Below are 25,768 nucleotides of genomic sequence, written 5' to 3'. Positions count from 1 at the left end.
GGGAACTTTGCAACATGTGATGTCAGACGATCCACTGTTTTTGCACCTAATATCTTGCAGCACTCTCTTCAGTACAGCATAATCTCCTTTTTCTCAAAGGATACTCCAGACATGACCGGAGCTGCCACTGGGCCTGACAAGTATTTTGCTTCCCAATTTTCAGCACAGGTTGGAAGACCCCTCCTTATTTTTCCATACTGTGCTTTCTCAGGATGCTGAGGAAATTAATTCAGCATAATAGAATCACAGAATGATTTGGGTTGGAAGGCACCTTAAAAATCATGTAGTTCCAACCTCTCTGCCGTGTTCAGGGACACCTACCGTCAGGCTGCTCAAAGTCCTGCTCAGCTTTCCTTGAACACTTTCAGCAATGGGCCATCCACAGCTTCTCTGGGCAACTGTTCTAGTTTCTCACTACCCTTACAGCAAAGAATTTTTTCCTAACATCTAATCTAATGCCTAATTATTGATGTACAGCATCATCATTCCTCACTGCTACTCAATCATTGCCATACAAACTTTCCGAATTCTGAACTATGCAATAAACTTTGAAGAATCTGCATATAGGGATCTTTATTAAATTACTCTTTTTTTTTTTTTTTTTAAATATGAGTTAGCATCTTGCATGTAAGTTTAATGGAAACCTGCTAAGATTTATAGAACTCTTTCAAACTGCAGTTGAATTTTAACAGTTTCTCTGTGATGCATATTCTGTAGTAAGTAAAAATTAATCTTCCTTTGCACTTGGCTCTTGAAAGGTGATCTAAAACAATATCAGGAGTTTAATTATAAATTAGAATGTAAGGTGCTGGTGGAAAACTACATGTGTAAAGAGACATTCACCTCTGCTGTTGCCTTTAGAGGTTACCTCCATGAAAATCCCCATGATTTGGCCTGTGCAAATGTTCCTGATAGAAATATTTTCCTGAAGGTGCAAATAATCATTTTCAGTTTCTGTTAAATATATGGAATGCTTTCTGCATTGCAGGACCCGCTGCTGTGGTAAGTCCTAAGTACTCAAGCTAACTTTGGCAAATTACACTGATTTTCACAACAGATCCATGCTGAGATTTACAGGATGAAGATGCTTCCACCCAACTGATTCATGTTTTTAGAGAGAGGAAATAACAGGAATTCACTCAGATACATGCTGCCAAGTAGTTACAAGCAGTTCTGAGGACTGGGGATAAACATGGGAGAGTTCAAGTGTTTTGGACGTGAGACTGAGCAAGGAGAGAAAGAGTGTGGATATTGGAGTCTTGGAGAAGCAGCATCAAGAGCTGGAAGTCAAACATAGAAGTAGTTTTTAGCAGCTGGTTCAGAACATGATAGACTTAGCTATGAGGTTACCAGGGCCTTTGATGCACCCCTTAATACCAGCATGGAACTAATCTGTCACAAAATGCATTGAAAGCTGTCTGTACACAGCACTCCTTTCTGCCAGTTGTCCACAGACACTCCACAGTAAAATCAGGAAACCAAATGGTGTAACTGAACTGTTTCATGGCTGACTGCTATTTTCCCCTGTAAGTCTCAGCATCAGCATAGTCTGCACTTACCTACTGCAATCATGATAAGCTGTATCTCAGCCATGGGATTGCTCGCAGGATCTCTAGGGAAATCTGCACTTTCTATCCCCAGGCTCCTCACAGCTCAGTGGACAGTGAAGGTTTGTAGGAGCCAAGGTTGTGTAGTTTGACTGGAGATCAGTTCATCCTCATGCACATTCATCTGCTAAAGAGGATCATCTAGACTGTTTTAAAGAAAATCAAGTTTTTTCATGTAGCAGACCTATTCTGCCAGGATTGTTTGATGGGAAGAGTTTTTCCCATGCATTGAGTTTACTTTTTTTTCCCTTATTTTAATTAAAACAAAAATTTCAAAATGCTTCTCTGTTTTTAAAACTTTTTTTTCTCTAGAGCAGAATGATTTTTCCATTACTTACCCAAGTTATGATCTCTGCTGGAGCATTTCAGGTGCAAAAGTTCTCAGAACACAGCTGATAAAACATAGAAAGTTGTTCATGTCCACCACGGCTAATGCAAAATGAAATGCTTTTTCCCACTAATAGTAGTACTCAGAGAGCCTCCCTCACAAATTTTAGGGCTGTCATTTTTTATGATACTGGTAGAGTTCTCCTGTGGAAAGAGAATGAAGAATTCAAAGATGCAGCCAGCTTTCTGATATTTATATGCAGTCTGCTGCTCTGTCTCCCACATATATGTTCTTAGCACTGACACAAATCTGTACTCTGGCAGTTCTAATGCTTGTGAAGAGGTGGAGATATCTCCTCACAGAGATTAATTTTTGTTCTAAACATCTGTCATTTGGTGCAATCTGCTGCAGCCTACAGACAAATAATAATATGGGGAATATATTCTCTCATAAAATGCCTTTACTGGCCTTGAGCATCTGCTGGTTTTGTCCCTTTTTCAACTACAGCATGTGCAGAACATGCTTGTATTTGCTTTCTTGTTAGAAGCATTTAATCATCAATTGATAACTTAGTCAAAAGATCTTTTTATTTGCTACCATTATTTTTACATGTAACTAGTAAAGAAGTTTTTTTTATGTGCGTTGTTTTTAATTGCTGAATGTTTTCCTGCCTTCCTTACAGTACTTTACAGGGCTACAGCTCTGAAGAAACCACCCAGTTGATTACAAGTTATAGTAGAATACTTTGTGCCTCTTTTATTACCTTTGTAATAAAACTTGATCCAAGATATTCTGGAAAAAACAGTTGATGAATTCTATTAGCCACTAGCTTCTTACAGCACAAAAATCTAGTGCAGAACACGTTAACTAAGCTTGCTTTTTCTCTTCCATTGTGAACTCTGTGTTATAGATTGAAAGAGCCATTGGAAATAGAGGAATTAATCCGACGTTTCCGTGCCAACATTGTCATCAGTGCACCAGAATCCTTTGAAGAAGAAGAGTGGGCTGAGATCTCAATAGGTTCTCTGGGATTCCAGGTGCAAACTTATCTCCATTGTCTAAATTCCTATTCTGTCACAAAGCATTTTGCCCACTGGAGATTGGGCAATTCTTGCGAAGCTTTGGCTTGAACATGGGCAACTTGATTTGTGTACAGGTGAAATTTATGAAGGTGCCAAAAAACCATGCTGTGACCCCTGGCAAACATGCTGCAAAGTGACTGAGTGGTTTTGATGTATTTCTCTACTTTTTTTTTTTTTTTTTTTTTTTACAAATTTCATAATTCATAATATTTCTCATCTCCATCCAGCTGAGGAAAAAAGTAATCACTTTTTTAAGGTAGGGTTTGCAGCAAATATTGAGCAAGCATGTAACAAGAGAATACTAGTTGCTCTCAAGTATGATCATCTAAATGCAGTCTCAGATCGCTGCACATCAGTCGTTGTAGTGATTGCCAGAAGCCTGGACGTGAATTCCAGTGAGTGATCACTGTCCATTGCTCTCTGGTATATGCATTTAATCTCCATTCAAGACGTGTTTCTAAGTCTAGCCTTAGGTAAGGTTGTTTCTTATATTATGTTTCATATCATACCTCACAATGTGATGTGCTTTGTACTGTAAGGAAAATGCTAACAAGTTAGACTTTGTTGGCAAGGAAATACTTTTTAGAAAAAATGCAAGCAAAGGTCCATGAAGAAGCTGTACATGAAACCTAAGGAAAAAATGAATATATTTGTTACATGTTGTATTGAATTTACCTCATTCTTAGATATGAAATATATGTTTGTAAATGAATTGTCAAGGATGTGAAACAGCAATTCATTGTTTGCTAAGGAATGACAATGAAGGATGTGAATAAGAGAAGTGCTAAGGCCAGATCTAGAAACTGAGATAGGAATTATTCCTAATTGTTTCTGGTCAGCATACTTTAAGAAATAGAAAGGCTGTTTTTTCAGTAAAGGTAGAAAATGACTTATCTTCTCCTTTCTTTGTGTATACTTTGATCAGTAAGCTGCAATGTGAGTTGAAGAAAATTCAGGAAAATTTTCTTCAGGTGCTTGATGCCAGAAACACAGTAGAATACAGTATTGAACAGAGCAAAGTGGGGTAAAATATTTTCTTCTCTTGTGTTGTTTTTCTTTTAATAAAATATTAAAGTTGTTGCAAATCATGAAAAAGTAGAAACAAATGTATGATTTTAATGCCTACTCTGAAGAGTTGTACAAACAGTTCTAGGTGTACCTCAAAGAAATCAAATAGCTCTTCAGAGCAGCACATAAAAATATTTGCAGTGTAAGGTTAAATTATTTGCCCTATTCAAATGTTATGACAAATTTTACAAAATTGAAAAACTTATATTAAGATATTTTAAGGAACAGTTATTTTCTAACATGTAGAGCTTTGCTAAAGCTTGGGGTGCAGTAGTAAGCAAAACTGTTCTTCATTTTAATGTTTTAGAAGAAGTAACTCATGGCAGGCTTTTTGTCCACCCTAAAAATGCACCCTATTACAAACAGGAATTAACTTTAGGAACAGCACTCTGTATTATATATGATGTTAGATTTGCGGATCTCAGTACCCTTTCTGACGATAGACTTGTGAAAATTCACATTTTACATTCTGTTTGTCTACAAGTTCCATACATATAAGAAAGTGTATGGGATATTGTGCATTTCAACTGCACATAAACAGTGTAAAGCCTGTTAGTTTAGCTCCAAGAAAATCACAGAATGGCAGGCGTTGGGAGGGACCTCAAGAGATTGTGTCCAATCCCCTGCTAAAGCAGGTTCCCTACCACAGGTTGCACAGGCAAATGTCCGGGTGGATCTTGAATATCTCCACGGAAGGAGACTCCACAACCTCTCTGGGCAACCTGTTTGATTGCTGCATCACTCCTTTACCATAAAGAATTGTTCTGCTTGTTTGTATGGAGCTTCCTATGTTCAAAAGAATAAAATAAAATGAAAAAAAAAAAAAATCCTCTTCTTGGTAAATCCTGAGGACTTGGCTTAATTTTAAACTCAGTTCTACTTTGGGCAAGTAGTCCTGTCAGCTCACAGATTAAGTCAAGCCATCAGGAAATACAGATATGTTTCTTTCTCTGGGAAAGTTTTCCCTAAAAAGAAAGGAAAAGGAAAGAAAAAAGGAACTAAAAATTCAGCGAGACCTTTGCAAGTGGACTCTTTGAAAATGTACCTACATGAGGTGAACAGGACTGACCCCTTACATAATTAAAGCCTAAAGAAACAAAGGAAAAGTATGTGGAAGACATGTTTTTGCAGTATTATACTAGTTGTAAGCTTGTACTGTTCCACAGTGTACTGTTTTGATATAGCAGTGACCCTTCTTTAACTGAAATTTCAGGTTGTGGGTCCATGTACCAGATGTCAAGTAATCTGCATTGATCAACAGTCTGGGGAACGAAACAAAGAATTTCTGCAGTCTCTGTCTGCTGCCAGGGGTAAAAAGGTCAGTACATTGCTCTAGAAGAGCTGCACAGAAAGATGAAGTGCATTGCATGCATAGTGGAATACCTGCTGAGAGAATACTCACTGTTAAGTTCTTCAGCTAATCATTATCATTTGTTTTTTCAGTCAAAAGAGGATAGACTTACAACCCAGATATGATATGGCTTATTCTCCCAAAATTCTCAACCTATCTTTTATTCAGGAACTGACTATAAATGTGCATTGTTTTTCACTGTGCTTGCTTTTATTCTGCATGTACTGCTTTACAACATGTTTGTTTTGGTCTTGGAAAATACAAGACAGTGTGCTGATGTCATTCCAGAAGAGAAATGTGAAGAAAAATCACCAAGTGTGAACTTGTGACAAAACAATTAGCTCTTGAGACTAAACATTATTCTTGCTGAGAAAAAAAGGCTTAGGTAACCCAGAGCAGACGCGAATATAATCCAAATGGAGAGTGACTGATCAGGAATGTGAGTGAGGAATAGGTCTGAAACACAGGCGCTGGTCTGGAGTTGTTGGGTTTCCTCAGGCTGCATTAATTCTTAGAAATGAGAGTGCTCAGACAATGGCTAGTTCAGCATCCCAAGAGCTTCATAAATCTCAGAAGCATTTTTTAGCTGAAAATTCTTACTACGAATTCACTGATTGCTGTTAAGCTTCTCTTGTAAAAGGGAAGGCAGTCAGTGCCAATAGCCTCGCCAATAACAGCCAGACACCAGAGACTGTGCACAGCACAGAGACATAACGAACAGGTTGCAAATTATTCACCCAAAGGGTGCACAACAAGTTACAAATAATGCATTTTTTGTTTAAAAACAAAACAAAATCTATTTGTCTCAATGGCTCACTATGCAAAGAAAGAGCTACATGTTCAATGAGTGTTATTGGGGAATAGCTCCGCCAGCTCCATCCTGGAGCCAACTGCCTGGTGCAAACTGAGGTGGGGAGGGGCGAGTGGTTCAAGCTGCCTGCTGGCACTGCTTCCTGCTGGCCTGAGACGGCTTGGGGCTGCACAGCAGGCTGGCATCCTGATTGCTGCAGCACATATCATAGAATCATAGAATGGCTTGGGCTGGGAGGGATCTTAAAGACCATCGAGTTCCAATCTCTGGCATGAGCAGGCATGCCCCCCACCAGATTAGACTGCCCAGAATCCCATCCAATCCGGCCTTGAATGCCTCCAGGGATGGGGCATCCACTGTTTTTCTGGGCAGTTGTGTCAGCACCTCACCACTCTCTGAGAGGGTATATGTTGCATGGGAGATGAGAACCTAATCGTAGTGGGTGGCCTGAGAGTGAGACCTCTCCAAGTCATGGTGAATCAAATCTGGAACATCTGGGATACTTTCTGGGTTGGGATGCTGCCCAGCTGCCACATGGGGCAGGGAGGGCTTTCTCTCCCGCGTAGGTTTTGCTAGATTATAACTGAAAGCCTCTGTAGAAGGACAGTAATCTGTGTTTGGTGTCCTCCTCAAGTGGCAGCGACACTTCAAAGACAGATTCTCAGGAGAGGCACAGCATCTTCTGCATGTTTCCCACAGCAGAGATGAACTTCTCTTTTGTTCAGGTTAACTCTGGGAATGCAAAGATTTTCTTGTCCTAGAACCACAGGACTCATTCATATGGAATTAAGGCAATGAAAGCAGCCCAGCCTCTTGAGAACCTGGTGTCAAATAAAAGGAGCAGGGCATGGCAAGGCACTGCAGAGAACCATGCTGCTATTCACAGCAGAGCAGTGCTTCCCTTCTCACAGCTGTGCAAAGATATCCACACTGCAAAGAACAAGGCCATCAGCTTTTTATTTTTCCCAGCTTTCAGCCAAAGATTACTCTCAGCACTGCTGGCAGAAGGACTCTTGTGAACATGCCCTGCTCTGTACAGGGCCAAGTCTTCTGGGTATGCTTGACAGCCAAGTGAGGTAATCTGAGCTGAATGTGTCTGTGAAGACATCATAGCCCATTGCTCCTCCAAGTCATCTGTGGAGTGATGGTCACCAGCTGCTTATCAGTCAGCAGTACCTGAGGACTGTGGCATCTGCAGTGTGCTATGCAGAACTGGCAGAGGACATTCATCTAAACCTTGCACAGTAAATACTGGGGAGGGAGAAACATTGAGTTCCTGTGGCTTTGCTAAATTGCAGAGCTAATCCTTTGGTGACTTATGTCTGAAGCAAATGCTTTTCTGTTGAGGATTCATGTACCTGACGTCACTTTAGACTTTTTTTTAATTAAACGCAGATTCAGTGAAGGAATTTAGCAGTGTTTGTTCTCAGCTGTCAGTAACACAAATCCAACTGCAACAAACAAACGCAGCGAGTACAATTTAGGCTAATTTCCTAGTACTGGTGTAACTGATATTTTTGAAAGGCCATTATAGTTACTTAGTTTCCAGGATGTTAAGGACTCTGCCAATGTACTTCAAGAATGACATAAATAAAGTAAGGCTTGTCAGAGCTGGGTTAATATTTTTTTCTGAAATGATATTTTTCATCACTCTTCTGAGACTCTGAGCACTTGCTGCTCCAAGCTGAAATATTCAGGCTTTGCATGGATGGATTATTGCTGAAAGTCAGAACCAGCTACTCTAATTAGCCACACAAGCAGTTTGCATGTTTCCTAATAAGCATACAGCAGAGCAATGAAGGCTAGCCAACTACTTTATGTAAAACCTTTTTTTGCATTGTTTGAAATAAAATGTAATCACCTCTGCAAAGCAAACTCAAATTCTTCTGCCATCCGTTCTGAAGAAGCGTTCATTAAGAATTCCTTCTGTAATTTTGGACTGAGAAGGGAAAAAACGAGCTTTCCTTCTGTGGCAGAGCTCTCTGTTACAGCAGGAAGCTCCAAAAGGCTAGATAACTGCATTAAGCAAATATTGTAAAAATAGCCACATGCTGTTTCACATGCATCACCACCTGATGCAAAAGGAACACAGGCAGAAAGGAGAGAACACTGAATTCTTGCCCATCCTCTGTGTTTTCCTGATGCACTTTAATGCTAACAATAGTGAAAGCCTTGTGGGTAGATTTGCAGCTGTGCTGTGAACTGGGACTTGCTATCAAGGTAGCAAAGGGAATAGCGTTAGCAGTGTGCCTCAACATAAGTGTATGGATAGCTGTACATCAGGAGAAATCCATTATGGTTGCATATGCCTTTCTACACTAAAAGGTTTGTGTTTTTTCCCTCTGGGCTGTTGATCCCCTTTTATGTATCTCATTGTGCCCAGGAGAGCTTTCATCCCTGCAGAATTAGATACAGCACCTTTGGACTGCTTGCTGAAACCTTAGCAAGGAGAGCAAGTGAATTCTTTTATCTGATGCATCGTTTTGCTTTACACTCTGCAGTGCTTTCTGTCCAAAGATCAGGAATGCTTGCAAACACTGACTGATGTACGTAATTAGCAGACTTCTGAAATAATATGCTACTCTTTTCTCAGGAGTGCCTAAACTGGGAAATTCATTTATTTAAGGCAGAGTGCAAAAGCAGATCAGTTCTTAGTAGAAACTTCTGCTGTCTAGATATTTTCAGTAAAAGAAGATATTTGGTCTTTTTTGGGCTACCAAGTTAAAACCTTCCTTTCATTCCAATATGAAAAATCAGCATGTCAAAAGTAAGTGCTTCCACTCCCCTGTTGTGTAAGACCTTGCTAACGAGCTTTGGTGAATCCAGAGCTAAAAGAATATCTTTACATTTAAAACAAAAAAAAAAAATTCAGGTTTAATCTTTGCATTTTCTACACCTTTGTGTGAGAGAGGTAGGTTGTGTTATGTGAGTGAAGTGAACAGAAGTGAACAGGTGAATTTATCTGCTGATAGAAAGCAGCTGAGAGCTACATCCAAGGGCAAAATCCAGAGCTCATCCATCCAAAGCTAAGTGTTTGCATGCAGTATCATTTATGTGCTCATTACACCTTCTAGCAGGGCACTTTCCCCAGCAGATGCTAGTCTGAACTAACCAATTGCTTAGGAGCTGTATCTTAAGGGCATCACATCGCAGCTTGTGTCAGGTGTAGCACCTCACATTTCATCATTTCATCCTACAAAAGGATACCATACCCAGGAAATTCCTCAGTCAGTAAATATCCTAGAAGTGCATATTTTTATTGTTGCTCCAGCAAATGTATTTGAAACAATATGCAAGAATGACAGCATTTCGTAACTCCTCCTTTCAGTGAGTGCGATGACTATCATGTGATTCACTGTTGGCAAGAATAAGTGTGTTTTATCTGTTTATTCCAGCAGTGAAGTGTTGCAGTTTTACTGATGGGGCAGCTTTACATGAAGTTTAAGAGCAGCAGGAAGAGCCCCTACTGCCACCTGTATGGACAGAGTGGCACAGCTCACAGTCTGACCATCTGCTCTGGGGAAGCTGTGAGCAGAATAGATGCCCTTGAAGTCAGGAGAGGGTAGCAACAACACAAAGGAATTATGCAGTTCGTTGTAATGACTCTGCAAGCTATAATCTCTGTGTCTGAAAGTTTCTCTTTTCAGCTCTGAAACTGGAGAATGAACAATTTTCTGCATTTTGTCTTTCTCTTGAAACGCAGCCCAAAAGGCAGGATGCACAATTTTTGTGGTTGTTTGTTTGTTTGGATGTTTGTTTGTTTGGGTTTGTTTGGTTTTTTGCTAAGTCAATGTTTGTAATTGGTAGAAGAGCAAGGAAATGTACTTGAAAGATACAAAATCAATTTCTGGTAATCACAGGCTAAATTCCGGTCATTCAGAAAATAAAGATATCAGCAATGCAAGTGATATTACAGGAAAACCCTCATCTAAGTAGGCATAATAATGAAATAAGTATACCACCAGTATCAGTGTCACCTTGAAAACTCCTCAGGCATCATCCAGCCTTAGAAGTCCTAAGACTTACATGCCTAATCAGAGTAGAAAAATACTGATGACCAGCATTAAAATAGTATTTAAGAACTGCTGTAGATAGAATTTATTGATCTGTCTTTTCTCAAATAATCACAGAGGGTTTAAATTGCTTTAAGAAAAAAAAATCTGATTAAATGATTCGAAGCAACAGAATTAAGGCAAACTAAATTACCCATATTGGACAATCTGCCAAGATGTATTTTAGTCAAAAAGATAAGTAAAAAAATCAGTGCCATAAATATATGTTGAAAATTCCCATGTGTGAAATCAATTGATTAACACCGATGTTAAAAAATCTTTCCTGTTTGAAATGTAGTGTAGAATAGACCAATACTCGTTTTACAGTATTTGTTTTATGATTACCTGATTTTTTACAGCAATTAAATTATGGCAATTGTCATCTTTACATTAGGAAATTAAATCCAGGATGTTAAACACAAGGATGAAAAAAACTACAGTTATGTCCACAGAGAAACCAAAGCTCGTTGACAAAGAAGAGAAAAACGAGAACAGGATAATACATGCTTCAAGCTTTTAGATGAAACTGTTACTGACTTGACATTTCACTGTTGTGGTTGTTCCAACCCAGTCACTGTGCTGTTAGGTTGGGACCTTGCTGTGCTGTGGTCATATCTCAGCATTGCATTCTGGAACACTGACCATAGGATCTACCCTACACCCACAGGTGTGAGCCTCATTGCAGACACCAGTATCCAGAAAACATCATTAGTAGCATGGGACTGATCAGGCTCAACTCATGCCACATATATGTGGAGTACCCACGAGATGAAGGAATAGCAGAAATAGCCAAAAAATATCTATCTGGGAGCTATCTTAGTGTTCAGAATTACAAATGCAAATTGAGCCATGCTGCAGCAATGTTTGCATAGTTCTCTGCTTTATAGCATCGCTGTTACGTGAGAGAAGGCCTCAGCCTTAAATCTCAGTCATTCTTCAAAGACTAAAAGCTGTTTCATGTTACCTCATTTCTATATCTTTAATTAAATAGTGCAAAAAGTGGAGAAAACAGACTGCCTTCATTTTACGTCTGTCAAATACGCACCCTTAGATTCAGCTAATACATTTGGTTATCTTTAATTTGTTGCAATTCCTTTTACCTCAAATATTTTTCTAAACCTCCTGTAAATGTAATTCCCTCAGTTTCAGGATCATTGATTTAAACAATGGCAATAAATGTAATCAGATAATGGAGAAGGATGATAGAGTTTTGCTTTAAAAATGTGTTTGTTCAGACGTACCAAATGAATCACGTTTCCTTTTTTATTTAATTTACACTTGCGAGTGACTGATAATGGAACACTCAGCTGTAGCCTACCAAAGCCAATTACTTTTGTTCAAAAATTGACAAGAGGATTTATGTTGGCTTTCCAAGTTTTTCAGTTTGAAGAACAAAGACATTCTGAAGTCCACAAATCAGTTCTGAATGTAACATGATCCCCGGCATTCATTTACTTTTTACTTTATATATCATTTATTTTCTTATTGTTTCTGACTCTTCTAAAATGTTATCCTGAGGTTGAAAGACTATTTCTTGCTGCTATTTTATATCTATATTCTTCGCATGTAGGGAACAAGACCACAGAAACACACCATGTGTCTTACTGTGACATTTCTATGTCAGAGCCAGCTGTTCACAGCTTTAACTGTAACATCTAATGTGCTTAAAATTAAAACCATACACAACAGTGCAGAAGCAAAAATCAGGTTTTCAGTGCCTGCAAAGGCTTATGGTCAGTAAGGGAAGTAGTTGTCCTGCTTTTTCTTCCTTAGTATTCAGCAATATGAGGACACTTGCCTAAGTTTTTCTAATGTTCATGTAAGATGGCATCACAGCTAATGACAGATAGCAAGTGGCAGTCCTGATAAAACAAACTTTTGGAATATTTTCTGTAAAATATACTAAAATATCGATGAAAACAAATGAAGGGAAATTCATCAAGGTTAGACAAAGTTCTGTTATAAAGTGAATAATTCACTGTAGGAAATGCAAGAGTTTTCCTCACTGCTTGAACATACGTATCTTCTGGGTGCTACCTAGCCATTATTTGTGAAAATGGATTAACTACATTTGTCAGGGAGCCAGAAGAGTCATTAATTGAGCATGAATTACGTACACAGTACTATGGAACCCATGATGAAATACTATGCTATTTATCCACTTACTGAAGATACTCTTCTTGAGTAGCATGGCATTAGCTCTTGTTTACCAGTCTATTGTAGTTAATTAATTAAAATAATCTTGTTAAGATCACACATACGTCCTTACTATTAAAGCAATATTATTTTTCTAAACATATCTGGTTTGTGAGATCCTCTATTGATCAGATTATTTTAGCATGAGTTGCATCTCAATTAATGTTTTGCTTTGTTTCAGACAAACTTTGGCATATACCTGATGAACCAGCCCTTGCGCTCATCCCTTCCAGGTATTTTATCAGTTGGATCTGAAGTACTTCCAATATTGAAGGAGAGTACAGAAATTCAACACCCGACATTCAGTGAAGAAAAATGTTCAGGATAGATTTCTTGGCGGAGAAGAGATGCAACTTAAAAAACAAGTCACTAGTCAGTAATTTGAAAAGAAAGAAAAATCACACATTTGCTTCTGTTTTCAGTCTTAATTTTCTGCTTGCAGCAAACATTATCAGATGGCGGTACTCTTGATAATTACACCTCACCTACATGTTTTCGCTTGCGATTAGGTTACAGCAGCCATAACTCTGTTTTGCTCAATTGCTTCAGGATACAACAGGCTTGATCAAGTCTTAATAGTGGATGACTCCCAAAACAAGTCCGACAGTGTTGTCAGAAACCCACATCTCAATGAAGGAAAGTAAACACAAAAATACCCTACTACTTCCTTATGCTGCTTTGTTAAAACCACATCTGGGAGAGAGGACACAGGCTGTGTTTTGTGAACGGTGTGGGTGGGGAGGGGATAGCAGAAGAGCAGTGAGACAGCAGCAGCCCTTTCAGCTTTTCACAGTGATGTATATATAGTCTGAGACCACCTGATAAAAGGTGTCTTGGAATGCCTTAATGAAGCAATTTCATCCATGTGATCTGAACATCTTTTTCTCATTCCCATTTGACACTTTTACACCTGATCCTTTTTAGATGATGACTTTCCACACACTTGCTTCCTTATGTATTTGTAGATGTTGGCACCTTTTTTTTTAATTACAAATTTCTCAACTCATGCGGGCATTTCTATACAAACTTTGTTTATGATCAGCAATCTCAAATAGCCAAAATGTTGGAATATCAACTTGAGGGAACTCATGGAAGTCAAAATGCCTTTCCATCCTGAATAGATCTGCCCCTTTTGCCCTGCCCCTAGAGGTGTCAAGGTGCCCCTTGACATAGAGATTTTGGAAAGGGTCCAGAGGAGGGCGACTAAGATGATCAGGGGGCTGGAGCACCCCCCCTATGAGGACAGGCTGAGGGAGTTGGGCTTGTTCAGCCTGGAGAAGAGAAGGCTGCGGGGTGACCTCATTGCAGCCTATCAATACCTGAAGTGAACCTGCACCCAGGAGGGGAGTAAACTCTTCAAAAGGGCTGACAATAGCAGGACTAGGGGAAATAGATCCAAGTTGAAGGAGGGAAGATTTAGGTTGGATGTTAGGGGGAAGTTCTTTACAAGGAGAGTGGTTAGGCCCTGGAACGGGCTGCCCAGGGAGGTTGTGGATGCCCCGTCCTTGGACGTGTTTAAGGCCAGGTTGGACAGGGTCCTGGGCAACCTGATCTGAATGTGTATGTTTGGTGGCCCTGCTAGGCAGGTGGGTTGGAACTACATGATCCTTGGGGTCCCTTCCAACCCGGGTGATTCTGTGATTCTGTGATTCTGTGTTCAAGGCCAGATTTGACGGGGCCTTGCGCAACCTGATCTAGTATTAAATGGGGAGGTTGTTGGCCCTGCACGTGGCAGGGGGGTTGGAGATTCATGATCCTACGTTGGCCATTCTGTGATTCAGTGGTTCAGTCAAAGTATTCTTTATTCTTACTCCTGGTGCTAGTTCCTTAGAATTTGATAATAGCCTTCTTAGACATTTTCTGAGTTCTTTACTGGGACTTCATCTGATACATCAGTTGTGGAGAAAATCAGTAAAAAAATAAAGCCACACAATAAATAAATAAATAAATAAATAAATAAATAAATAAATAATGAAAGAAAAAGAAAACATAGGAAGTCAGTGTAATGCAAGATTAAACATACTGAGGCCGGGTGTTTTATGACCCCCAGCATGTGTCCAACCAGACACATGGCAGTGTCATGCTTTCAGGAAGTCCTCCTGGAAAAGGAAATTCTCCCAGATTGGCCACTTTATTGCCAATTGGGAAGGGAAATTTGGGCTCCATTAAAAGCACTGTCAGGACTTTCATCCAGAATGATTTAGGTGTTCCTTGAGGTGGTTTTGGCTCCAACTGTGTGAAAGTGCTTCTGGCTGAGGCAATCCTTGAGTTGTACGGGTGCAGCCCTAGAGGGGAGAAGGCAGCTTTGTGATGGATTTGGTCAAACAATCGTTCTGAAAAGGGAGCGATCATCTCAGAGCACCATACAGTGAGAAAAGGGAAGTGCATTGCTCAGTGCGTGAATCAGAATTCTGAAAGTAGACAGTCTTTTTTCTTTTATTTCTCACTTTTTTTTCAGTTCTTTTGAAGAACAGGTTTTACTCACTTCAGCTGGAACAGACTGTTATTAGTTTCCCGGCAGAGCTTTGTAATGGAAATGAGACGCTATCTGTTTCTTACAACCCGCCATAAAATACATGGAAAAGAGAAGTGTTTTATATGTATGTAAACTGAGGATCAGTTTTGAGAGTTGTGCCTTTTGCTTCAGAGCCCAAGCCATGCTCCTTGATGTCTGCTTTGAAAACCAGGGGTTTTATCTGTCTAATAGTCAATTATCTGATGTTGTAACGAGTTGGCTTTTTGGAACCTTGAAAAGCAGTTTCCTGGTATCTCAATCTCTTAACTGTTTCACACTTTGCCCTTCTGTAATGCAGAACTTTGTTTTGTTGGATAGAAATCCAGTATGACTCTGGCAAATTTAATACGAGGAGACCTGCTGTATATTGACCTTCAGGTGATCCCTGGTGATTTTCTCTGTCCTCTTCACCTCACCACCACCTCATTTGTTTAGAATGGCACAGAAGTTAGAAGAGGAAATGGAAAGCAAACCTCAGTGAGCTCTGTTTTACTTGTCATTGCATTTACTACAAAATAAGCCAGCTTGGTACACTGTGATATGACAAATACTGTCTGTAAATAGCCTTAATGCAAAGTATGATAGCTGAGGATGAAAAGATTTGAACTTTTAAAATGTCACGCTTGGTCCTTCTGACTTATTATTTACAAGCAATTACACTTTTTCCTCTTTATGGCCCAGATTAGGTCAAGAATAACTCTGACATTTTACAGAGAAAAAAAATATTTCCTGTGATGTCTGAACATTCTCATTAGTATATGTTGTGCATTTCCCAGAATGAACATCTTTGTGCTGTGGTGATGGGAAATGTCAAAATGCTTCTGATTGATGGAAGAGGCATAAGGAATCTTTCATCTCAGCGAATAATAATATAATATTTCCCTTCTGTTAAGTGGAGTGTCACCACCAGTCTTTCCATCAATGAAGACAAATTCTTCTCAATGTGAATACTTCGTGGAAAATCTTAAAGCAGGAGGAGTCATATTTAAATGGCATGCACTGGAGGTTTTGCAGAAAAAACATCCCTCCCCTAATGTGAAAAAAAATTCAAAGAAAGGAAAATTGTAGCGTCATACTAACCAAAGTACTGCACAAGTGAGAAGAGCATACACACTTGAAAACATTGTGCATATTATACAGGAATCTTATATGTTCTGTAAAGGAGTCACTGCTCAATGTTCAGACTATATGGAAAAAAATACAGTTTCGTATGAATGCAGACTCTAAAACTCGTTGCTGCAAAATTAAATCTTCAGACTAATTGCAGATACATATTTACTTTCTGTGGATGAGAAATGCACTGAATACAGTATTTCTAGAGTGCTATATGTAGAAAGTCCTCTACATATTTGAAGCTTGTATTTCCTTGCAATAAATTATTCAGACACATTCCATGTTCTGTGGGACTTAACTCCTCCGATCTCAAGGCAAGAATGATGATTATTACAAGTTCTAATAATAGCCAGGAAGCTGGAATCATAGGATAGAAATCAGCATTCTTAGGAGAATCTTCTGAATTGTGTTCAGTGATATGAATGTGATAATTCAGGCGTATTATGATTTATACATTTTCAATAGCATCCTTCAAAATACGGCCAAAAATTTTGGTCAGCCTTCTGTCAAAATTGTGTACAAATCAAAAATGAAGATTATTGATTATCATTCATAAATTATGGAGATTATGCTCTGCATTTCTTCTTCGGACTGTCTCCCAACTTTCGTGGAAATTAGACCAATAAAATACTGCTAGTGCTTGGCATGTGACTGTTGGTGCTTGCATTCTTTCCCTTTGAGCTCATGAGATGCTCAGCTCTGTGTGGAGGCATTGCTGGGCTCACTGGGTGAATGTGACTGTAGCCCAGTATGTGGGTGGCTCTCATGGAGCTGAAAGATGTGTATCCCTGTCTCTGTGATTATACAGCCAATGAGGCAGCCACCTCAACAAACATGGACTCAGGAGAAGGGAGAAGAAAGCCAGGCATTCCTCCTGGGCATGTGAGCTAGTGGGCTCCACAGGCAGATGTCCTTCCTCATGCCAACACCCCAGTATGCAACATGGGACTTCCTAAGAAGAGATGGGAACACCCCAGAGCAAGTTGTCGAAAGAGAAGTGCCTCTTAAGCAAGGTGGCACTTAAGATTCCTCTGTTCCTTTCACATCATCTCAGTGTGATGGGAGCTGTGGGTCACTCTCATTGCAGAAGGGCAGGTGTCCTGCGATGGGAGTGACTCACTCAAAGCAAACACAGACACTTGCCACCAAGAATTGCTCAGGAGTTTCTCTGATGACCAGAAATTATGACACAACATGAGAACTTGGGGGATTTTGTTTAGAAAACACATAAGAAGTAGCTGGTATGCTGCTGTGATTTTGTCACTGGTGTGTCTTTTCTGAGTTACTGTTTGCTAGCTAATTAATAGACAGATACATAAATTGGTGAAGGTTGATAGTATAATCTTAATAGAGCTGCTTCATGGCAAATCTGAAATGACACTGATCTCAAAAGTAGAGCCATTTACTTTGCTTGGCACACACACAGCCTACAATTAGGTGTATGTTAATCCCAGTTTCTGCTGTGAGCCTATCTATTCCAGGCATGCAACCAAAACTATTCAGCATGGACCTGGACATCAACATCAACTCATACTAGATAACCTATATATTCCATATTTGAGCTGCCTCATGCTATCTGCTGCTTTTCAGAGGTAAGTGCCCCATCTAGATTAAAGTACTCTGGCTGGGATTTGCAATGCAGGGGTGGCTCTTTAGTCCAGAAGTGAAATCAGCCTTCAGTTTCTGAAAGGGCTGTGTTTCTCATAAGACTGTGTTTGAAAAGCCAGCCATGACCTAATGTTGTTTTCTGCTACTTATTAGGGAGAGCTTAAATAGAGCTGCTGAAAATGCACAAGTTACTATTTCCCAAACCAAACGTAGAAGACTGAAGATGCTGCACTGCTGGACTCCACTCACTTCCATAAATGAAGAAATCTCTGAGGTATCCATCATTAACTGCCTGTGGGCTGTATATCAGATGTAATTTCACTGGTTTATCCAAATGCTGTGGACTAATCCTCAGATCCTTTGTATTTGGTGCCACATTCATAACATTTATTTTAGCAAATCCTTTGATACTGAAATGGAATTGAATTTGCCTGGCACCACATGTTTGTCTTTATTCTGTTTGCAGGAACAAGAACACACAATTTGTGTGTTCGACTTGATAAAGCTCAGTGTAATGATTTAAAACAGTTGAAAAGAAAAAGCTCTCGTCGGAGTTGGTTTATCTATCAGTCAGTACCTGTAAAAACCTGTAGTGTTCCTCAGTAATTACTATGCCTAGCAAATCAGAAAAAAAGAACTAAGCTACAAGAATGAGGCGTGGCTTGGTAACACTCATGTACATCACTCATGTACATATTTTCAAGCAGAAGAAACTGAACTTTCTAAAATACTTTAATTTTAGTCCTGGAAAGTCACCTCTGAAAAGAGCAGACACTTTTTCTGAGGGATCACGGGATCACCCCACCTTTTGCATCAGACCCACAGTAGGGCAACAAAATGGCCGCTTTCTGTGCAGGCAGAAGCAGACCTCAAACATGCAAAAATGCAGAATTAGAGGGGCTGTGTACAGTCAGTCATTATGTTGTCTGTGGAGAGGAATGTTACTGGAAAGCAATTCCCTTAGCACACGCATCTCTCATAAAATGTCCATATTAGGAAATTTTACTTTGTGCGTGTAGTTACCTTCCAAGGTCTCTGACAAGGAGCTTTATGCCACGAGAAACAGGTAGAGATAAAACAAGAAAGTGATATCAGACAGCAGGTGTTGGAAGACAGTGAAATAACAGAATGCTTTTTTGCTGTCTACAGCATTCTCTACAGGCAAGAAGATCAAAACTGAGTCTAGAAAGAATATGAAGTTTTGTTTGAGGGATACTCTAGCTTCAGGGCTCGATCAGTGTGCTCAGGGCTGGCTTTCCAACAGCTTCTCTGGGCAACCTCTTCCTTTACTTTTCCTCCCTCCTGGTAAAGATATTTTTTCTAGATTTTTTCAGAAATTTGATTTCTGACCATTATCTCTTACCCTTTTGCTGTATTCCTTTCAGGAGACTCTAGTTCAGTCTTCTTTCTATCCCACACCTTGAGGCAATTGTGTCCTCAAACCACCCAGTCAAAAGAATGATCAGTGATTTCAAATACCTTTTGCTGAATGCAGGAATGTTGACACCAGACAACCCAACAAATTACCTCCCGAGTAATAGCACTGACTGTTTTCCCCTTGTTCTAGTGCTGAATGAGTGAGAAGGGCTGAACAGCTCATGCAGGTGCTATTTCCCAGCAAGTGGCATCAAAATGTTATAGTGTTACATGAATGGATGTAGAGACCTGGCTGTAACACATCCACTTCTGCTCCTCAAACACTGGCTCTGAAGTTAATTTTAAATGAAATGTCATATTGACACTGAGTTCAGAGTATGAACCTATTACCACTGACTTGCTGGTTGATTCCATTTTTGACTCAAACAAGGCAAAGGGTTTTTGCTCTTGTTGTTTTGTTTGATTGTTTTGTAATGCATTCTTCACAAAACTAGAATCTGGTTGAAGTCTTGGGCCTAATGAAGTCAGGAGAAGAATTAAACTCCAGTTTCCTCTAGAAGTCTGGAAGTAATCATGTTTGTTTCCCTTAGTATAGTCTAAATGGATCTTCTCAATATTCAGAAAGCTGAATGTGACTGAAGCATCTCCATTTCAGTATGCCCAGTTTTGGTTATGTAACAAATGTGATTTTCCAGAAGTATGAGCTGAGCACTTAATAAAATCTGAGTTGATTAAACAGTACGACAACCAAATCCCCATGCAACCCAAGTACTTCTGAGAGTTTAGGCAAATTAGGTACCAATTCCTAGTTTACTAAATTAACTGCATCCAAAAGGAGTTCATCAGCTTTTTCACTGCCATTCAAGGAAATTGACAGCTACTGACAACTGTATTCTTCTATTTCTCTCTTCAGCACATACAGTGAAAAAGGTGTGAATCAGGAAGAACAGGTCAATGAGATTGTCAGGCAATTATGAGAATGAATTAACATCTGAACAGTTGAGCAATCTCATTTTATTCTTCTCTGCACAGTGCATATTTGCTTGTCATAGTGCAACCCATGTATGAAAACCATAATCTCATGGGAGCAGAGAATCCTCCCTCAGTAGCCTTCTGAAATCCCCGTGCTCGTGTAATGAATAACCTACATGGATTTCAAGGTGATGAAGAATTAGAATCAGTAGGATGGGGTTTTTTTTGAGAAGAGGTTGTAAAGCCAAAAACCTTTGTCTGCTGAGGCTGCAAAGCCAAAAAATAATTTCCACAGGTTTTTATTTTTGTTTTTTGTTTAAGTCGAGTGTTTTGCAACTTTTAAGGGATGTAAATAAGCCATTTAGCATTTCTAGCTTTTACAGGCTCTTCTTCCTCATATGCATATTCCTAGCTGAACTTGTGAGGACCTTCACAAGCTAGGTCTTCTGGCAGATAACTTGGAAGATTCCCAATAATTCAATATTTATGGTGAAACAGAATTGATCTCCAGAATGAATGTGAGCTGAATGCATTAGAAGAAAAATAACAAAATGGAGAGAGGGGAGTCCTTGAGAAGTTATCGAGTCAGCCCTGAGCCCTAGATCAACAATTGTGTTCACATAACTCCTGACAGGTACTCATCCAACCAGATGATGGGACCAAAAAGTATTATTCTGGCTTTTAAGCTGTAGATGCATCTGGCTTATTATTCAGCTCTTATGTCAGGATGTATCATGAGGGGAGCCAAGCCAGAAGCTGTGGTGACCATATCACAGGCCATGTTCTTGCTGATAGGCCATAGCCCCAATGGTCTGAGCCAACTGAGCAGAGCTGGGGGCAGGTCATAGATGCCAGTGTGACAAGATGGGAGATGAGCTAGATCCATGGTCCAGAGCTCTAATCCAGCAGATCAGGTGATGGGACAAGAGGTGCCTGAGCCAGCTCTACACACTCAAGGTAGAATGGTGGCAGTGGCCTCTTAATGTGTCTGAACCTAGGGAGAGTTGTTCTTCAAGACATACACCCCTGTGTGTGATAGCCACCATCATTTTACACCTGGGGTAGAGAGCAGCAGAACTTCGATTTAAGGGCCAAAATGGTCACTCTGCTTCTGTACAAGAATGGTCACTGAGGCCACACTTAGTCTAACTTCAGAGCTATTCTCTGTTTTTGTATCCACCAAGTAGCTGATGCAAGCCAAGGACTCATGATTGCTTTTTTTTTTTTTTTTTCTCTTTTCTTAAATAGCTGAAAATGGGAACTTCTGTCTTCTACGTGTCGACATGGTCATGCTCACAGGCTGCTGAAGACTGCCTGAACAACATGGTGCCCAGAGGCTTACACACGTGTAAGCTAGCATGCAAAGGGCAGCTCTCAATGAAGAGGTTTTGCCAGTCTGATCAACTGGATCTTATAATCACCACCACGTCGTCAGAGATCTGAGAGATTTCCATTGCCATCCTCCCTGTACTTGTTACTTCTCATTCTTGTATTGCTCATCGTTTAACAGCAGAGCTTCAGCTGTTCTTAAAATTTCCGAGGTGGCATATAAAAAGGAAAACTCTTGTCAAACATATGTTTACAACCACTGATTGATGCTCTTGCAGAAGATAATGTCACCTGAAGAGGATCAATTAGAAGCATTACTCTTTCTTTCATCATAAATCTCAGTGAAGCAGGAAATAGTATGAAACTTGAAGGAAAGATAAACAAGTCTCACAGGAGGAGTGCAGTATGATGAAACAATAGGGTACAGAAGGGTAGGTGACATTTCAGGCCAGCACTGAGCTGGAGACGACTCATCTAATTGTCGCCAACTTCCCAGCCCAAAGGAGGGGTAATTGAGAAGCTAAACATAGGTCCTGAGGAACACCATCACAATGTTAAAAATTGGCTTTAGAGCATTAATGACACTGATCCCTAAAAATGAACTCAGAAGAATCCCTGAACTGATGATCTCACAGATAGCAGCTCATACTGTGGTCACGTTCACCTCTCATTGACTGCATCTTTTTGTCCTCCTTAGAAAAGTGACCCCTCGGAAATCAGTGTGCCCATCAAAAAGCAAAAGCGTAATGAACAGTTTTTGATTCCTATAAATGGCAAAACTGTTTTTGATTTCAAAAGAAGTAGGACAGTGCTATTTACTTAATTGGACTAAGTCCTACCCGCTGAAATTCATGTGAAATTCTGTTTAGTGGTTTAGCCTGCTGGGTCTGAAGCTGGAAAGAGAGATTACTTTCAATCTAGCGAAACAAGAGCCCTACTCATTCTTCTCATAATCTCTTTGAAGCATTTGTGCTTGAGGCAGAGGCTAAGGTCTCAAACTGAGGCATTTTAACACACAGTGTCAATGATGTTGTGCCTAGCACTGTGTTGAGCCAAATAATTGCATCACTGTGCCATGTTTCTGCTTACCTAATCCTTTCTGATGCAAGAGAAAGTACCTGGGAATTGCTTGGCATGTTTGATAAGGGTAAGTGGCACAACAGCCTTGACTGCATTGCACAGAGCAAGGGCAGCTTTCTTTTACCTGAAGGTCAGTAGCCCCAGCTTCCTGTGGCCTTGCTACCTGGGTGCATTCATGCCTGCTCACCATGATCACTTTTCTTCCACTCTGTCCTGTAGATACTGCTACTACAGCTGCTGTGTCACTTTCATCACAAATGAGAGCTTCCAATTCATAAAATCATAAAATCATAGAATCATTACAGTTGGAAGAGATCAAGTCCAACCATCAACCCATCACCACCACACCCACTAAACCATGCTCCTCAGTGCCACAACTCCACATTTCTTGAACACCTCCAGGAACTGCGACTCAACCGCTTCCCTGTTTCCAATGCTTGAACACTCTTTTGGAGAAGAATTTTTTCCTAATATCCAAATTGAACTTCTCCTGGTGCACCTTGAGACCAATACCTCTCATCTTATTACAAGTTACCAGAAGTGTATCATCTTACTCTTGCTTCATTAACTGCATTTTTCAGGCTGCTCCAGTACCCTGTAGCCTAGATCTCTTTCCTGCTCCTATGCTCCAGATTGAAGTAATTACCCCATAACCTGCTGTTTTATCTGTGGCTCTTCTTTGCTGGCCTCTGCCCTTCTCAATCTCATGCGGAGGTTTGTCAGTCTTCTTAGCTGACAGCTGCAGCTCAGCCTGCTTGCAGCCCTTCTGGGAAGTGAGAAGGATGCTAAGGCTGGTGAGAGAAAGTGGCAGCCCCACAGGGAGTGCGCCTGGCACCTCACAGCCCAGTTTTCCAAGCAACTTGCTTCAAAGGATAGGTTGCTCAGAGCTCATACCTTGGGATCTTGGCTAAGATGTATAAATTCCACTAGGCCTAGGATCTATCATGTTTCATACCTGGCTCTAAAAGCTGCCTATATGTTGTTTTCTTGTTATTTGTTTGGTTTTTAACTCTCCTGCTTGACATAAAAAGGTGTAAACAGGTGACAGGACTTAACAGTTAATTTATCCACAGGTGAATGAGGGAGGACTTTCCTGTTTTTTGGCATTCTGTAAAGGTTTTTCTTTCCACAGAGAAAGAATAGGGATTTTCCTCGAATCAGGAGAGATTTATATTTAAGCCCCCTGAAGCAATGGAATTGAGCCCCAAACTTTCATGGTTGGTATTTGGAATGGTAAGCTTACAGAAGAGATGCTGCTGGAATTTCTTCCCTGGGAAGCATCCCCAAAGTCTCCGTGGGACCACAGAACAACTCAGGATGAAGGAGATCTTTGGGCTTAGCACCTTGTCCATCCTCTGGATAACCCTTCACCAGAATGCCAGGTAGGAGTCCCACCACTGCTGTCTGTTCTTTTCACTGTACAGAGAGTGATGGGAACAGGACATTGCAGTAGAATGTTTATAGGGGCAAGATGGAGCAGGGGTCCTTTTGCAGGGTGGGGAAAAAAGGTGGAAGCTGAACAGCACAAAGAGCAAACTGAAGCTGGATCTCGTAGTCAGCTTCTTGAAATCTCTTCAATTGGTTGACTAATTACAGTCAATACCAAAATACATTAAACAGAATAAGTAGATACAAAAAAAAGTGGATTTCTGCATAGTTCCTCTAGATGGCAAGCTTTATCTATTCTATTTATCTTATCTTTTCCAAAGCAAATATATTCAAGTCCTATAAGGATCCTTATGTAGTGTTGGACCATTTGGTCAATTCTGGAATATCAGTTCCTGGAATCCTGAGCAAATTGCTGTAGAGAAAAGAAAATGTGGCTTATATATCAAGTCCATGAGAAATGTATTTATTGGCAGATTATGCTGGAAGGTACAATAATGAAAGTTTGTTGATAGACGGTATATTTTGGAAACTTCCTTACTGCAATTCACTTTAACGCCAGTGGGATTTTACTGTGCTAGGTGTGAGGAAAGTCCCTTTTTCTGCCCCAGCTTTTCTGTGTATTAATGCTGATCATGACTGTCACTGTAGCCAGTGAGGAATAAAAGTGTGGTATCTAAAATACAATGAGGAAATCAATAACTTTGCCCAGAGAACTGATCTTGATCTAACTCTTGTATAATTAGTGATGACTCCAGTGGACTTCCTGGTTTAAAATCACTGAGATGTCTGATATTTAGTTTGCTTCGATATTTTCATCTTGGATAAGAATGTAATAGATATCAGCTACTTTGAGTTCTGCATTGTCTTTTGAATTGCTATAAAACAAGCACGATGGTAGTGCTGAGACATAGAGTTGCATTACAGACTTAATGGTATCAAATGATTTACTAGGAAGCAAGACAGCAAAGCATCAACCCCGTATCTCTATCTAGAAATTAGAGTACATTCCCAGGCCTATGCTTCATACAATAGAAATTGAACTTTAAAAAGGCTCTTGGTAATTATGAAAACTCCTGTCTAGCAATGTATCACCACTCTAATGAGGTTTTTATATGACGGCAGTTGTCATTCTGCTTTTTCTGTGAACACATTAAATGATGTCTGCACAGACTTACACTTGTGACCACCGCTCAGACATTTGCATCTGTTCTGCATGGCCCTTGCTGAGACTCAGGCTGTGTTTCTTCATCTACATGAAACAGTTCATGAACTCCTCTAGGGAGACACCCCCTCATTCATCTCCCAGCTGTACATAGTGTTCTGTTCAGGTGTTCAGAAGTGGAAATTTTTTGTCCGTTCTCTTGGGAGATTCTTCCGTAACCTTGTTTTGGTTTAACTCAGCAGGCAGAGCAGCTGTTTGGTCACTCCCTCCAGTGCAATGGGGGAGAGAGTCATGGGCTGAAATAAAGACAGTTTATTAGGACAGAAAGGGAAGGAAAATAACATACAAAATGTGTGATTGCTCACCACCTGCTGACTGATGCTCAGCCAGTCTCTGAGCAGTGGCAGCACCCATCCCCAGCCTACTGTCCCAGTTTTGTTGTTCAGCACGTTGCCACGTGATGGTATGGAACATCTCTTTGGACAGTTTAGGTCAGTTGTCCTGGTGCTGTCCCCATCCAACTCTTTGTGTCCTCCATTGCTGGCAAGGCAGTAGAAGAAGCAGTAACATCCTCAATTCTATGCAGCACTGCTCATCAACAGTTAAAATGTAGGTGTGGGTTTTTTGTTTTTTGTTTTTTTTAATTTTCCTCCTGAATTCAAAGCATGACCCCATACCAGCTTCTATGAAGAAAATTAACTCCATCCCAAAACCAGACTCTAACAACG

At 40.1% G+C, this 25,768-nt stretch overlaps 2 protein-coding genes across 12 annotated transcripts in view; both read left to right on the top strand.

Annotated features, from left to right (window-relative positions):
• Window positions 1–12,883, top strand: part of MOCOS (molybdenum cofactor sulfurase) — a 210,452-nt gene extending 197,569 nt beyond the window's left edge. For both annotated transcript variants that reach the window (XM_042870227.1, XM_042870226.1), the window contains exons 13-15: window positions 2,846–2,972; window positions 5,299–5,403; window positions 12,677–12,883. In XM_042870227.1, coding sequence (XP_042726161.1) covers window positions 2,846–2,972; window positions 5,299–5,403; window positions 12,677–12,823 — 379 coding nt within the window. In that variant the 3' untranslated portion in view covers window positions 12,824–12,883. The remainder of the gene's footprint in view (window positions 1–2,845; window positions 2,973–5,298; window positions 5,404–12,676) is intronic.
• A 1,319-nt stretch (window positions 12,884–14,202) lies between these two features.
• The window catches only part of PTPN3 (protein tyrosine phosphatase non-receptor type 3), a 181,641-nt gene continuing 170,075 nt past the window's right edge, over window positions 14,203–25,768 (top strand). For 5 of the 10 annotated variants that reach the window (XM_042868972.1, XM_042868970.1, XM_042868966.1 and 2 more), the window contains exons 1-2: window positions 14,203–18,005; window positions 21,329–23,871. The gene's annotated coding sequence lies outside the window, so the exon portion shown is untranslated. The remainder of the gene's footprint in view (window positions 18,006–21,328; window positions 23,872–25,768) is intronic. The other 5 variants (XM_042868973.1, XM_042868971.1, XM_042868965.1 and 2 more) reach the window with 4 other exon arrangements.

This window comes from Lagopus leucura, unplaced genomic scaffold, assembly GCF_019238085.1.
Source record: "Lagopus leucura isolate 7727_CA_CO unplaced genomic scaffold, USGS_WTPT01 Super-Scaffold_100002, whole genome shotgun sequence".
NCBI lineage: Eukaryota > Metazoa > Chordata > Aves > Galliformes > Phasianidae > Lagopus > Lagopus leucura.
Note: the sequence above shows the minus strand (reverse complement) of the source record. Positions and strands in the feature narration are given on the sequence as shown.